The sequence below is a fragment of the Equus caballus genome, chromosome 15 (genome assembly GCF_041296265.1).
Source record: "Equus caballus isolate H_3958 breed thoroughbred chromosome 15, TB-T2T, whole genome shotgun sequence".
Lineage (NCBI taxonomy): Eukaryota > Metazoa > Chordata > Mammalia > Perissodactyla > Equidae > Equus > Equus caballus.
In genome coordinates, this window is record NC_091698.1 from 35,088,406 (window position 1) to 35,100,892 (window position 12,487).

General features: G+C 40.6%; 1 protein-coding gene across 4 annotated transcripts in view; it reads right to left on the reverse strand.

Moving 5' to 3' along the window:
- The window catches only part of DNAH6 (dynein axonemal heavy chain 6), a 257,423-nt gene that overhangs the window by 20,596 nt on the left and 224,340 nt on the right, over nt 1-12,487 (reverse strand). For 2 of the 4 annotated variants that reach the window (XM_001916886.5, XM_070236219.1), the window contains exons 66-70: nt 12,254-12,342; nt 11,314-11,460; nt 9,682-9,820; nt 3,893-4,012; nt 3,220-3,341 (exon numbers count right to left, since the gene is read on the reverse strand). In XM_001916886.5, coding sequence (XP_001916921.3) covers nt 3,220-3,341; nt 3,893-4,012; nt 9,682-9,820; nt 11,314-11,460; nt 12,254-12,342 — 617 coding nt within the window. Of the gene's footprint in view, nt 1-3,219; nt 3,342-3,892; nt 4,013-8,296; nt 8,681-9,681; nt 9,821-11,313; nt 11,461-12,253; nt 12,343-12,487 lie in introns of those variants that run through there. The other 2 variants (XM_023618819.2, XM_070236220.1) reach the window with 2 other exon arrangements.

Consider the following 12,487-nt stretch of genomic DNA (forward strand, 5'->3'; position numbering starts at 1 on the left):
AGGTGGGTCACATGACTATTCTGGCCAATGAAATGTGAGCTGAAGTGATGGTGGACTGTGTAGACTGAGGCAGTGGAAAAGCCTATGCGTAATTCTCTAGTCTCTCTCCTGCCGTGCTTCAGTGAATGAAGGGGCCATTTGTTCTAGTTAATGCAGCTACAATATAAGTGCTTCTGCTAGATTAAGTCCCTGAGTGATTGTGTGGAGCAGAGCCCCTCTATCAACCTACCAACACAACTGTTGAATTAAGCCATTGGGATTTGAATAATTTTCTTGCTGCAACATAAGTGAGTCCATTCTGACTAATATGGTGGCCCAGCCATACCTTTTTTGGAGGAGGCTGGGGATGGAGTGGGCTAGATGCCACCGTGACCTTCTTCTTATTATTGTAGCTCCAAACTTGTGCCAGAATATGTCCAGGCATAGCTTCACTTTTTTTTTCTTTTCAGCATAGCAAAAAATTGTTGCTCTTGTTTCTTCTTGTTTTGTTGAATCTCTTTGCACTATCTTCCATATCTATTAACATCTCTCACCATTTTCTGTTTTCGGACATTTTAATCTCCATTCTGGGAAGCTTATTAAGTTTGCTCCCTACACCACATGTGTGATAATCTGTATACCAGTTCTGGTCTTTAAGCCTCCAAAGTAGTTTTTAATTCTGTAGTAGTAATTAATTCCAAAGTAATTTTTAATCCATGGTATTTTTTGTTTCTTTGAAATATTTCATTCTCACACATCTCAGAGCATCTTTTGTATAAACATGTCAGCCTGTTCTCAAGTTCTGGCTTTTTCTTTCATACAGGCTGGGTCTTATGACAGGTCTGGTTTCTGCAGCAGTTGATTTGCAGAGGGTAAGTCTGCATCTTCTGGATGGTTTTCTGTCCTTTATTCTTCAGTATGTTGGGTTTTTTTTCCCTATTTACTCAGCTTCTGTTAGTGTTTTCTTTCCATTTACTCAGCTTCTAATGAAAAAACAGATAATAGATCTTTGTTTGCCCACAGACAGTTTATGTAGATGGCCCTTGACTTATGCTCATTGTTTTCTTGGCAGGCAAATTTCTTCCTTGTATCTCCAACTGATGTGCACAGGTCAAGGTCCAATTTTCTTTACTAGTTTCTAGTAAGCATCTATGTAAGTGTAGTTTGCTGGGCTAAGGAAGGAATCATTTATATCTTTTTTTTTGGCGAGGAAGATTGGCCCTGAGCTAACATCTGTTGCTAATCTTCCTCTGTTTTGTACTGTAATGTATTTTGTATGTGGGACGCCACTTCAGCATGGTATGATGAGTGGTGCAGGTCCATGCCCAGGATGCAAACCAGCGAACCCTGGGCTACCAAAGTGGAGCGCGTGAACTTCACCACCATGCCACCGGCTGGCTCCTATCTTTTGTGTAAAGACTCTAGTGATGGCACAAGGCAGAATTATCTAACCTAAACCAGTTAAAGCAAAGAAAGTGTTGGCTGTATGTTGGCTCATATAGCTGGGAAGAAGAGACCACAACTCGCATGGTTCTCAGGCATGAATGGATCTAATGCTCTCTGTCCTGTACATGCTTGGTTAGTTCTCTCATTCTTTCCCTATGGCAGATGAGCTTCTTCTCTGTGATGAGGGGGATGTGTGGAGGTATGAGAGATAAGGCCACAGACAGCTGCAGATGTATAGTCTCCCAGCCAGTGATTCCAGAGGCAAGAGAAAGCCCTTCTCCAGTCCCAGCATCTGTGTATACTATCTCAGGAAATGACTCTCATTCACCTAGCATGGGCCATGTGCCTACTCCCTGGACCAATTCAAGTGGCTAGGTGATGGAGTGCTGCCTTTGGCCAGGCCTGAGTCGCATGCCCACCTCTGTGAAGGTAAGGGGGTGGTTGGAAGTCTTACCAGCATTTCATGGAATGAGGAAGGGGCAGTTGTTCCAAAGGGAAGAGGTGGGAGTAGGGCATATGCTATCCCAGAGAAATGGAAGAAGGAAGGCTGGACAGAAAAACATACCACGCTGCTCACTACATGCCTGCCAACTCATTCTCAGTCATTCTGAACCAATGGAAAACACAAAAAACTACACTCCCAGGTACACACTGCCGAGAATGTGACCTCTGCCAACAGTGCTGCATTTCTCATGGGATGCAGCAAGTCTTAGCACATCCACACTCCCTTTTCCCTTCTCTCACCACCCCCAGCACATCCCCCCAGCTCAAAGCCAACAGTCAGACATGAGTGAATATTATCACTAGGTTTGGTCACCTCTTTTTCCTCCTGAGAGTAGAATAATGAAAACCAAGCTATGTTATTCTAACTCCTTGCTGAATAGCAAAGCAATTTTAATGGCAGAGAATATGACATAAGGTGTCAGAGCATTGACCTATTGGCTCTTTCTCTGGAAGTTACACTGTTGTTTGGCAAGGATTCCTTGATATCTAGGCAGACTTTACCCTCTAACACTTGTAGGGGCAAAACTTAAGTTGAAAAGGAAGATGATTCCCTTCAGCCTCGTGAGGCCAACCTAGTCCCCAACCTTTAGAGTATTCCAGGGCCTCCAGGGACATACCTCATTCCATGGCTTTGGGTCACTCACAGATGCTTGACCATGGCAGATGATGAAACTGGAAGGGCATGAAGTGCATGGTCATGGGGAGCCTTGAGTGCCATGCTGAGGAGCTTGGACTGCCCTAGGGTAAGAGTGCAGCCTCAGAAGGTCTTAGAGGAGTAAAATTATCCAGTTGCTCTTTGGACCCACTGCTGTGGTCTGGTATTGTGACCTTGAACCACGCTTTTAAAGAACGTTGTCTTAATTCATCTGCCTTGTATATTTGTTATTGCACTTTTATAACCTAATCATCTGTGAATCCATAAACCTTTGTGTAATATGATACAAATATGCCAGCATGGAGGGAGAAAGGCAAAAGAGAAAGAACTCTCTGGATTATCATCCATATTCCTATGTTAACGGTGGAGTAGCATGTAGATTATGGACTAGGCAGAAGGCTGGGGGATGGAGGTAGGTGGCCAGTGACAGGAAAATGCATGGCAATCCTGGGATTCTGTGAAGGATCCGGAGGGGACAGGCTAAATTGGAACCAAATGCTGAAGTTGAGGTGAAACATTCATTTTATTTGTTTATTTAAAAATATTATAATTTACAGAGCCAGTGAGGTGAATATTGATGCTTAAAATTTATATACATAACATGAATATGTATTTTAAGTTGACAGGTCACATACCTGGAAAACTAGGTTGGCATTTTCATGCATTCCAAATATTTCTGGGTCATCTATCAAAGGCAGATTTTCAATGTAGTCCTTAAACTCTTGTAGGCTGTCAGCCAAGGGTGAAAAATAGATGCCTGTTATTGAAAACACAGAAGGCAAATATGTCTCAAATAGACTAGCTTTGTGCCGCCAAGGTTGGTACTTCTCTGCCTGGTTCCGATGGTCGCTACAATCACTGCCTCCCCAGAAAAGGGATTGTTCTTCCCATCCTCCTTGCTGTCACTGCTGTGTCTAGTTTCTTTACCTTGAGACTTTGAGCATCTGATTAGTGTCCTACCCTTTTCAGGGTGTCTCCTCCAGAACATCTCAAGACTCTGAGAATCCAGGGATGTGCTGCTGAAAGGTGTGCCTTGTTAAGGGCTCCAGCTTTATACCACTTTGCAAACACATTTAGGCAGGATACAACCAACTTTAAAGCAGAAATAACTCAAAGTGGTTACTGCACAATATATCTCTTTGTGTTCTTACTACCAGACCCGCTTTAGGGGTCAAGCATGGGGATGGGGTGGGCGTGGGGACTGGGTTTTGAGGAATGGACACAGAGAGCTCCTGGATGGAAAACTGAGAGATGCTGTCAACAACTCCTTGGAAAAAACATTTTCCTTAATACTGAAATGTCATTCACCTGATTCAGAATACTTATAATCCACTTCTAATGTTTCAGGAGAAAAAAATCTTTTCAAGACAGTCCGAAGGCATCTTTGATCCCAGGTGTCTGTAACTCTGCCACCATATGTAATTTCACCTGAAAAGGAGTTTGCATTTGAAAACATATTATTGTTTGTTCTTATTGAAATGCATACCCAAATTCTAATAGGTTTATTTATATACTAATTTTTTGGTACTGGAAGTGGAAATACCACATTGGAGTTTCCTTTTACTACCCCCCAAAATGAGAGTAAAAGTCAATGTTTACAAAGTAGATATAAAACTAGTATACATAACCTACCCTAATTATTTTGCTTTTCTCAAATAACCAAAACTAAAGCCACTGAGCTCTATTTAAATGTTTCTTCCTTCTTTCTGTGTTTTGCTTCAAAATAATGATTTTGGGTCTTTTCCCATCATTGACTGCAATATTCTAAAACATACACACTTTCCATGAAACACAGCTTCTTTTTGAGGCCAGTGAGTAAAATGGAACCAAAACATTTACATCAAGGCTTCCAAACTCTGTACATACCTTGTAAATTGTTACTATTAAGCTAAGGAGGAAAGAGATCCAAGGTGAAAGACACAACTTGCCTGACAGAAATTATGTCATGGGGAATTAAAAAATATTGGTATCTCCTCTCTCTTTCCACAGAAAAGCTACTTTCGGCATACTCCATTGTCATCCCAAAATTACAAGTAGGAATGCTATCTATTCTGCATTGGAATGGTATCTATTGCTGATATAATTCCTTGGAAAAATTCCAGATCCATTGCTACAATTCATTATTCACCACTGTAGTGTTCCTGGAAGGATTTTACCTATGATTCTACATTGTCAACTTCTGAATCCTTTAACTATTCATCCATTTTCATCTCCATCTCTTCCTTTATGTCCGGAAGAAATTTTTTTCATTCTATTTCAAGCTGAGATGGTTGGTTGAGAGAAAGTTATTCCAGTCTTTGGAGCCTCAATAATATATTTCTTCTAAGATAGCAATGTCCTTACCTGCACCTCCCATAGGGACACCTATCTTCCCTCTCCTCTGGTCAGTCTCTTTGGATCAGCCACTCAGGGAGAGTGAAGGGGAAGTGGGTCAAGCAGCTGAATCTCTTTATTATCAATTCTAAGAGGGAGGGAAGAGATGTTGCTGTGCTTTCCTGGGAATATGCTTCAGTCACCCTCCATGAAGTCTTGGAATGCAAAGTGGGGTTAAATCTTTGGGGTAGGTCCATTTAGCCTGGGCCTAACTTGAAGCTCCTCTTGGCTCTTTGGGGCTGGATGGGAATGTAAAGCTCAGGTTCTCCAATTGCATGATGGTGTCTGGGAATGAGGATGGCCAGGAAAACTCATACTCCAGTAGTTAGTCAGTGGTGAGAGGAAAGAGTTACCCTAAAGTATATTGTTCTAAAGAAAAGTTTCAAACCAAAATATCTGCATTTTGAGAAGCAGTAAAAAATATTTTCCTTATAAATCATCAGACTTAGTGCTTCTCCATCTAGATTTTTATCCTTCTTTTTGATCAGACTGAATAAACAAGGAGAGCTCCCATTTGACTCAGGGGAGAGGACTCACTTTTAGGCAGGAGTCTTCTGGGTTTGATCTTCCCAGAAGGGGGTCCTTGGGAGAAGGGTGTCCAGAATACATGCCCACCACCTGTCCTGGCCACCACATCACAGTTCCTGGGGGTCTCAGTGCAGATCCACTTGTGGTGGCTTCCCCTTCTCTTTTTCTCCTCTCCCCACAGGCTGGCTCAGGCATGGCCCAATATAAAGTGGATAGGCCTTAGGTTTGACTTTGCCCATGCCCACTTTGAGCTCAGATCTGTCTCCCAGACTTATGCATTGCTGTAGCTCACGCTATAAAGTTATAAAACTCCCCTGCGACCTCAAATACCCTCCCATATTTAAAGCCTCCTCAGTATTTCTCTGTTTATTCTCCCTTCTTCTAGTCTCCCCCTGATGTTGCTATATCCTCTTGTTCAGTCCTTCATCTTGCTTTTATTATAGCTTTATAAATTATTGCATCTCTTCCCAGCCTCAAAGACTGTAATTGTCAACTACTGCTTACAAGGTAGGGCCAATTTATTAACAACACACACAGGCCTTCCGGGACGTGCTCCCAGCTTACCTTTTTAAGTTTTGTTGAAGATAAAGCTCCCCTCTATACACATCTCCTCTTCATGCTATGTTCCAGCCCTACGGAACTACTCACGATGTCTACAGTCAGGCCACACCTCGACACGGCTGGGCTTTTAGCATCTCTGTTCTCTCTGCCCAGTGTGCTCTCTGGCCTCTTCTCCCTGGTGAGCCCAGCTGACTCAGCACCCATCTCAACCTGTGCCTCCTCAGTGGAGCTTTCCCAGATTCCTCCAGATGGTGTTACTTGCTCCTCCTGAATTCCCACAGCACTGTGCATACACTTCTATTTTGGCAGTTATCACGACATATTATAGTTTATTCATTATCTCTGCTCTTTACACCATGAGTTTTTGGTAGGCAGGGACAATGTTATTTTTGTATTTCCAGCATCTATCATAGTAGTACTAATAAGTATTTTCTGGATTAACCCATAAATGACTACCCAAAATCATACCATTAGAAAATATCATCACCTGGATAAAGCATTGCCTTTTTTCTCCTATTCTTTGTCTTTAAAAAAAACAGCTTTAATGAGCTATGATTTAAAAATCATAAAATTCCCGTAAAATTTACATGTATAATTCAGTAGTTTTTAATTTATGAAATTGTGCGATCATCACCACAATCTAATTTTAGAACATTTCTATCATCCCCCAAAAGAAATCTTGTGCCCATTTGCAGCCACTCCCAATTTCTACCCCCTGTTCCATGCAATCACCAATCTACTTTCTGTTTGTATAGATTTGCTTTTTCTAGAAATTTCATATAAATGGAATCATACAACATATGGTATTTTGTGTCTAGCTTCTTTTACTTAGCATAAAGTTTTTGAGGTTTATCCATGTTGTAGCATGTAACAGTACGGTATTCCTTTTTATGGCTGAATAATATTTCATTGTATGGATATACCACATTTTATTTATCCGTTCACCAGCTGATGGACAGTCAGGTAAACTTTTTGGCTATTATGAATAATGTTGTTATGAACATTTGTGTGCAAGTTTTTGTGTGGATGTGTGTTTTCGTTTTTCCTGGGTATATACCTGGAAGTGAAATTTCTGGTCTTATGGTAAGTCTATAAAAATTTTCCAAAGCAGCAGCACCATTTTACATTGCAAAGTACGAGGGTTCCAATTTCTCCACATCCTTGTTACTATCGACTCTTGTTACTATCTTTTTTATTGTAGCCATCCTAGTGAGTGTGAAGTAGTATCTCATTATGGCTTTAATTTTAATTTTCGTGATGACTAATTGAGCATCTTTTCATGTGCTTACTGGGCATTTGTATGTCTTCTTTAGTGAAATGTCTATTCAAATCTTTTGTCCGTTTTTAATTGGATTATTTTTCTTCTTCATGTTGAGTTGTAAGAGTTTTTATATACTTTGTATGCAAGTGCCTTATTGATATATGATTTGCAAATATTTTCTCAGTCTGTGGCTTGGCTTTTTACTTTCTTGATGGTGATTGTTGAAGTATAAAAGTTTTAAATGTTAATGAAGTCCAACTTATTACTTTTTCTTTTATTGCTTGTGCTTATTGCGTCATATCAAAGAAGTCATTGCCTAACCCAAGGTCATGAAGATTTACTTCTATGATTTCTTCTAAGAGTTTTATAGTTTTAGCTCTTACATTTAGATATATCACTCATTTTGAATTAATTTTTGTGCATGGTGTGAGATAAGGATCCAAATTCATCCTTTGCAGATGGATATCCAATTGTTCCAGCATCATTTGTTGAAAAGATTATTCTTCTCCCATTGAATTGTCCTCGCATCTTTGTTGAAAATCAATTGATCGTAATATAAGGGCTTATTTCTGGATTGTCAATTCTGTTCCATTGATTTATACATCTATTATTATGGAAATACCACATTGTCTTAATTATTATAGCTTTGTGTAAGTTTTGAAATTGGGAAATTTAATTCTTCTAATTTTGTTCTTTTTTCCCCTCAAGATTGTTTTTTCTATTTGGGGCCCTTTGTATTTCCATACACATTTTATGGTCAGCTTGCCAATTTCTGCAACAATGCCAGCTGGAATTTTGATAGGGACTGTGTTAAATCTATAGATCAGTCTGGGCATATTGTCATTTTAACAATATTGTGTCTCTCAATCCACGAGCATGTCATGTCTCTCCATTTATTTAGATCATCTTTATTTTTTTCAGCAATGCTTTGCAGTTTTCAGTGCACGTCTGCACTTCTTTTGTTAAATTTTTTCCTAAGTAGTTTATTCTCTTTGATGTTATTGTGAATGAAATTTAAAAAATATTTTCTAATTGTTCATTGCCAATGTAGATAAATGAAGTTAATTTTTGTGTTTTGATCTTATATCCCACAACATTGTTGAACTTGTTTGTTACTTCTAGTTATTATTATTTTTTTGTGAATTCCTCAGGATTTTCTATATACAAGCTCATGTCCTCTGCAAATAAAGACAAGTTCACTTCTTCAGTTCTAATCTGGACACATTTTATTTCTTTTCCTTGTCTAATTCCCCTGGCTATAACATGCAGTACAATGTTGAATAGAAGTAGTGAGAGCAGATCCATCTTTGTCTTGTTCCTTTCTATCCTTTTAAAAACACAATTGGTTCCACAGCAGTAGAGATTGAGGTAACCTGAAAGGTGAAGGGTTAGGAGTGGGGGAAGGGAGAGAAAAACTAGGCAGTAGTAAACTCAGGGTAAGTAGAGGGTGCCAGAGAACAATTCTGTCAACAGCACCATTTTGTTAAGCACTCTTGGCCCCACACCAGTGGCTAGAGGCACGAGTATAATTCCGGATTCCAGGCCCACCCTTCCTGGTCCACCCTGGGGACCGGTCCTCATCCATTTTCACTGTTGTTTCGCTGCCCTCTGCTCAAATGTGTTTCAAGTTTTCATTTGCCTTTCAACGTTCTAGATCACCTGATACCTCTCTGCTGTTCCCCATTTCCCTTACTCACCAAGGAAAACCATCCATTCCCATTCTGCCCTTTTTCAGAGGTCTCTCCTTCCCCCATTTCCCAGTGCAAATCTCTTCTTTGTTACCTGGGCCTACGTGGTCAAAGTTTGATCTAATTTTGGTAGTAAGAGCCCACGTGGCCACAGTTAATATTTGCTAAATATTGTAATTCCTGAAATATTTTTTCCTTTTTCACAAGTACACCTGATTCAACAGGTATCTACTGGTCAATCAATGTTCGGATTCTTCTGCATTTAAGAGCACAGGCTCTGGAGGCTAGAGGCTGGGTTTAAATCTTGGCTCCACCACTTGTACACTGTGTGCCTCAGTTTCCTCATTTGTAAAACAGGGATATAATAGTTCTTACCTTATAGACTTATTGTGAGAATTAAATCTGCTGATTCATGGGAAGCGCTTAAAACAGAGCTTGGCATGTAGTAAGAGCTGTATAAGTTTTTGCTATAATTATTTGAGAAAACATCTCCCCCATTTTCTATGTATAAATATTCTCATACTGTTCTTATCATGGTCTTATCTTTACAAATGGAATAGCAGAAATCATCACCACCACCATCAAACCCTGGGAGAGGACACTATCTTTGTATGGGCCAGCTGGGCATAAACCAACAACTGTGTGTGGCACACAGCTGGATGCCCTGGCTGTGTGGGCATACTGACCAGTAATGTAAATCAGCGCATCCCAGGGGATCTTTCCTTCTTGACAGTAAAGGTTGAGGTTCAGTAAAGCACATTCTCTGTCACTGTCATTAAATTCATAGCAGATATTCCAACCAAGAGGGCCAAACTTTTTTCTCTCCTAGAATGGAAAATGAAAACAGTCTTAAATAAAATTTCATAAAATTAATTTTGCGTAAAATGTTGAAAACTCAAAGGTTTTTATTGAAGTGGAGCATCTTCATTCTGCAAAATCGGTTAAAATCACGCAGTTCAGCTTCAGCTACGCTTTCACCAAACAGGGCAGGCACCTGTTCCTCCAGTACTGGCCCTGCTGCCATATTTCCAAAAGAGAATTTGGCATTACTGGAAATGTGACAGACCTGTCAAAAGAGCATTTGTTCTTCATGGTAAAATAAAATATTTCCCCATCAAAGTAGGAAAATCCTACCTAGAGTGTTTTGATATAAAAATACTGACACTGATCATCCATCTGGTGGAGAGAGCTACCACCTACTGGGCTAAGGAGTCTGTCCAGCAGCCGGGCTTTTCAGGCATGGCATGCTGTGCTGATTACATACTGACTTCTCTATGGTGACCTTTTTTTTGTAAAACTAGTACACAGAACCATAATCCTTGTTTCCTGACTTCCCATAGTGACAAACTTCCCTCTCTTTGTTTTCTCCCTATCCCACCTTAATTTTTTAATTCTAAACTAATGATTATGCCAGAGGATTGGTCCTGTGTTCCCTCCTCGTGATCTTAAAATTTCTCTAAATCTTAAACCACCTCCTCATCTCAGCTGCTTTTGTGAGTGGAACAAGGCCCTCACACCTGGAGCCTCTAATCCCAGCCTCTCGGATCTCCTCCAGGACCTTGTTTACTTATTTATCTCGTATCTTGCATCTTTAATCTTTGTTTTTTCTTTACTGATCTTTCTCTGTAGATCACACACATTTGAAAACCAGGCAGCCAGTCTAATCAAGACACCATCTAGAGATATGTAGTCAAAGAGTCAGAATTCAAGTTCAAGGCCACAGTTTGGGCACCAGACCACAGCAGTGAGGTTTGAACAAAGGGAAGGAGAAAGTAGCGCAGAGTTGAAGGTCATCTTTCACGGGACTGGGGGCTCCAGGCACAGGGAGGAAGCTGGTAAGGATGGTAAGCCCACTCAAATAGGAACAATGAGGAGCATTGCAAGAAAAATGAGGACTTGGTGACCTATATAATGTATATGTGTAAAGAAGGAAGAATAAAAATAATCCTGAAATTTTGATGGTAAGTGATGGAGAGAATGGGACTGCTGACTTCAGAAGTAGAGTCTCAGGGTACGGGGGGAAGCAGATTTTGGGAGTGAGGCATAGCTGAGGAAATCAATGTGACACTTTGGAACTTAACCTGCTGCATTCATCCAGGTGATCGTGTTCTGCAGTCAGATCAGAATATGGCTGGGAGGCGAAGCTGTGAGGTGCTGAGGCAAGGGAAGATCAGAGACTGAATTAAAACGACTTGGGTTCAGACACAGAACGGGGCCTTCAGCATTTCACAGTGCTATTTGTAAGCTTTCATTTAATTCTCTTTATTTTTAACAAAATAGACTGTCTTGTTTCTATTAAAAAGCAGAATTGAGTGTACCTGAATAATTGCATGGAAGAAACAAATGCCAAATATTATTTGTCTCCATTTTCTTCCAAGTATATTTTCTTCAAAAAATGAAGGTGTCATTTCAGTAAATGCTCGTCTGATATTTGCACGTAAGCCTTTTGGAGGCTCGTTGGTTACCTGGATTTAGATGGAACATGCACGGCAGAGAGGGTGATTTTATAGATCTGCATTATTTCTAAGTAACACATACAGACTGAAGGCATTGAGAGGATGGTGAGAACTGATGCCCGTGGGGCATTCCTGGCAGGTGTGCACCTGCTCTGTATCTTGCTCAGCCTCAGTCTTGGGAGAATAGGGCCTAGTGGGGTCCTCAGACATTGAGTGAGTGAACCATCTGCGCAAGAACCTCAGACACTTCCATTTGGTGTCCATTTTTCTAAACACGGGGCATAAAATATGCTCAGGCCTTCTGCGTTGGATTTCCCAGTCGTCCCAACATATGGTATCATCCCATACTTTGCCTTGATGACGTGGGGCAGGGAGGGAAGAGGTGGCCCTTATTCCTGAGTAATCACAAGCAGAGGCTTCCCTCATATTGGAAACTTCCAGCACTGAAATCCAGCAGCCTGTAGGCCTTCCTGTCTCTCAAATGCTGAAATATTCTTTAAACTCTGGGAGAGGTTGTGTTCTCATCACTCTGCATCCTTGACATTTTTTTGTAGAGAGGAAGAGGGAAAGAGTTGAATGACCAACAGGACTAGGGCATGCAAGGATGGGCAGTGGCGTGGGAAATTGTTTCCCTGCTGGCTGTCAGTGAAGGGATACTGACTTCCACGCCTCCCCACCCCCCACACTCCCCTTGGCTGCACAGATTGACACGGTCCCACACAGGCCTGAGCTCCCTGGACCCACTTGGTGGACACTCTGAGACCAATCATTTCACATCGTTCCAACCATATGCATACATTACCTTGACCGAATTTTGAAGAACTGTAACAGGAAATGTACTACTAGGCATGGAACTTAAAAAAAGTCGGAAGGTGTCCCTGATAACAACATCTGTTTAAAACAGAGAGAAAACAATATAAAAGGAAAATGTTTAACTCTTAGTAACACTTTTTTAAAAGAAATAATTATTATAGGGTAGCAAAAAAAAAATGCTGTAAACTCCATTTAAAGACTAGTATATCATTTTAAGTATGTT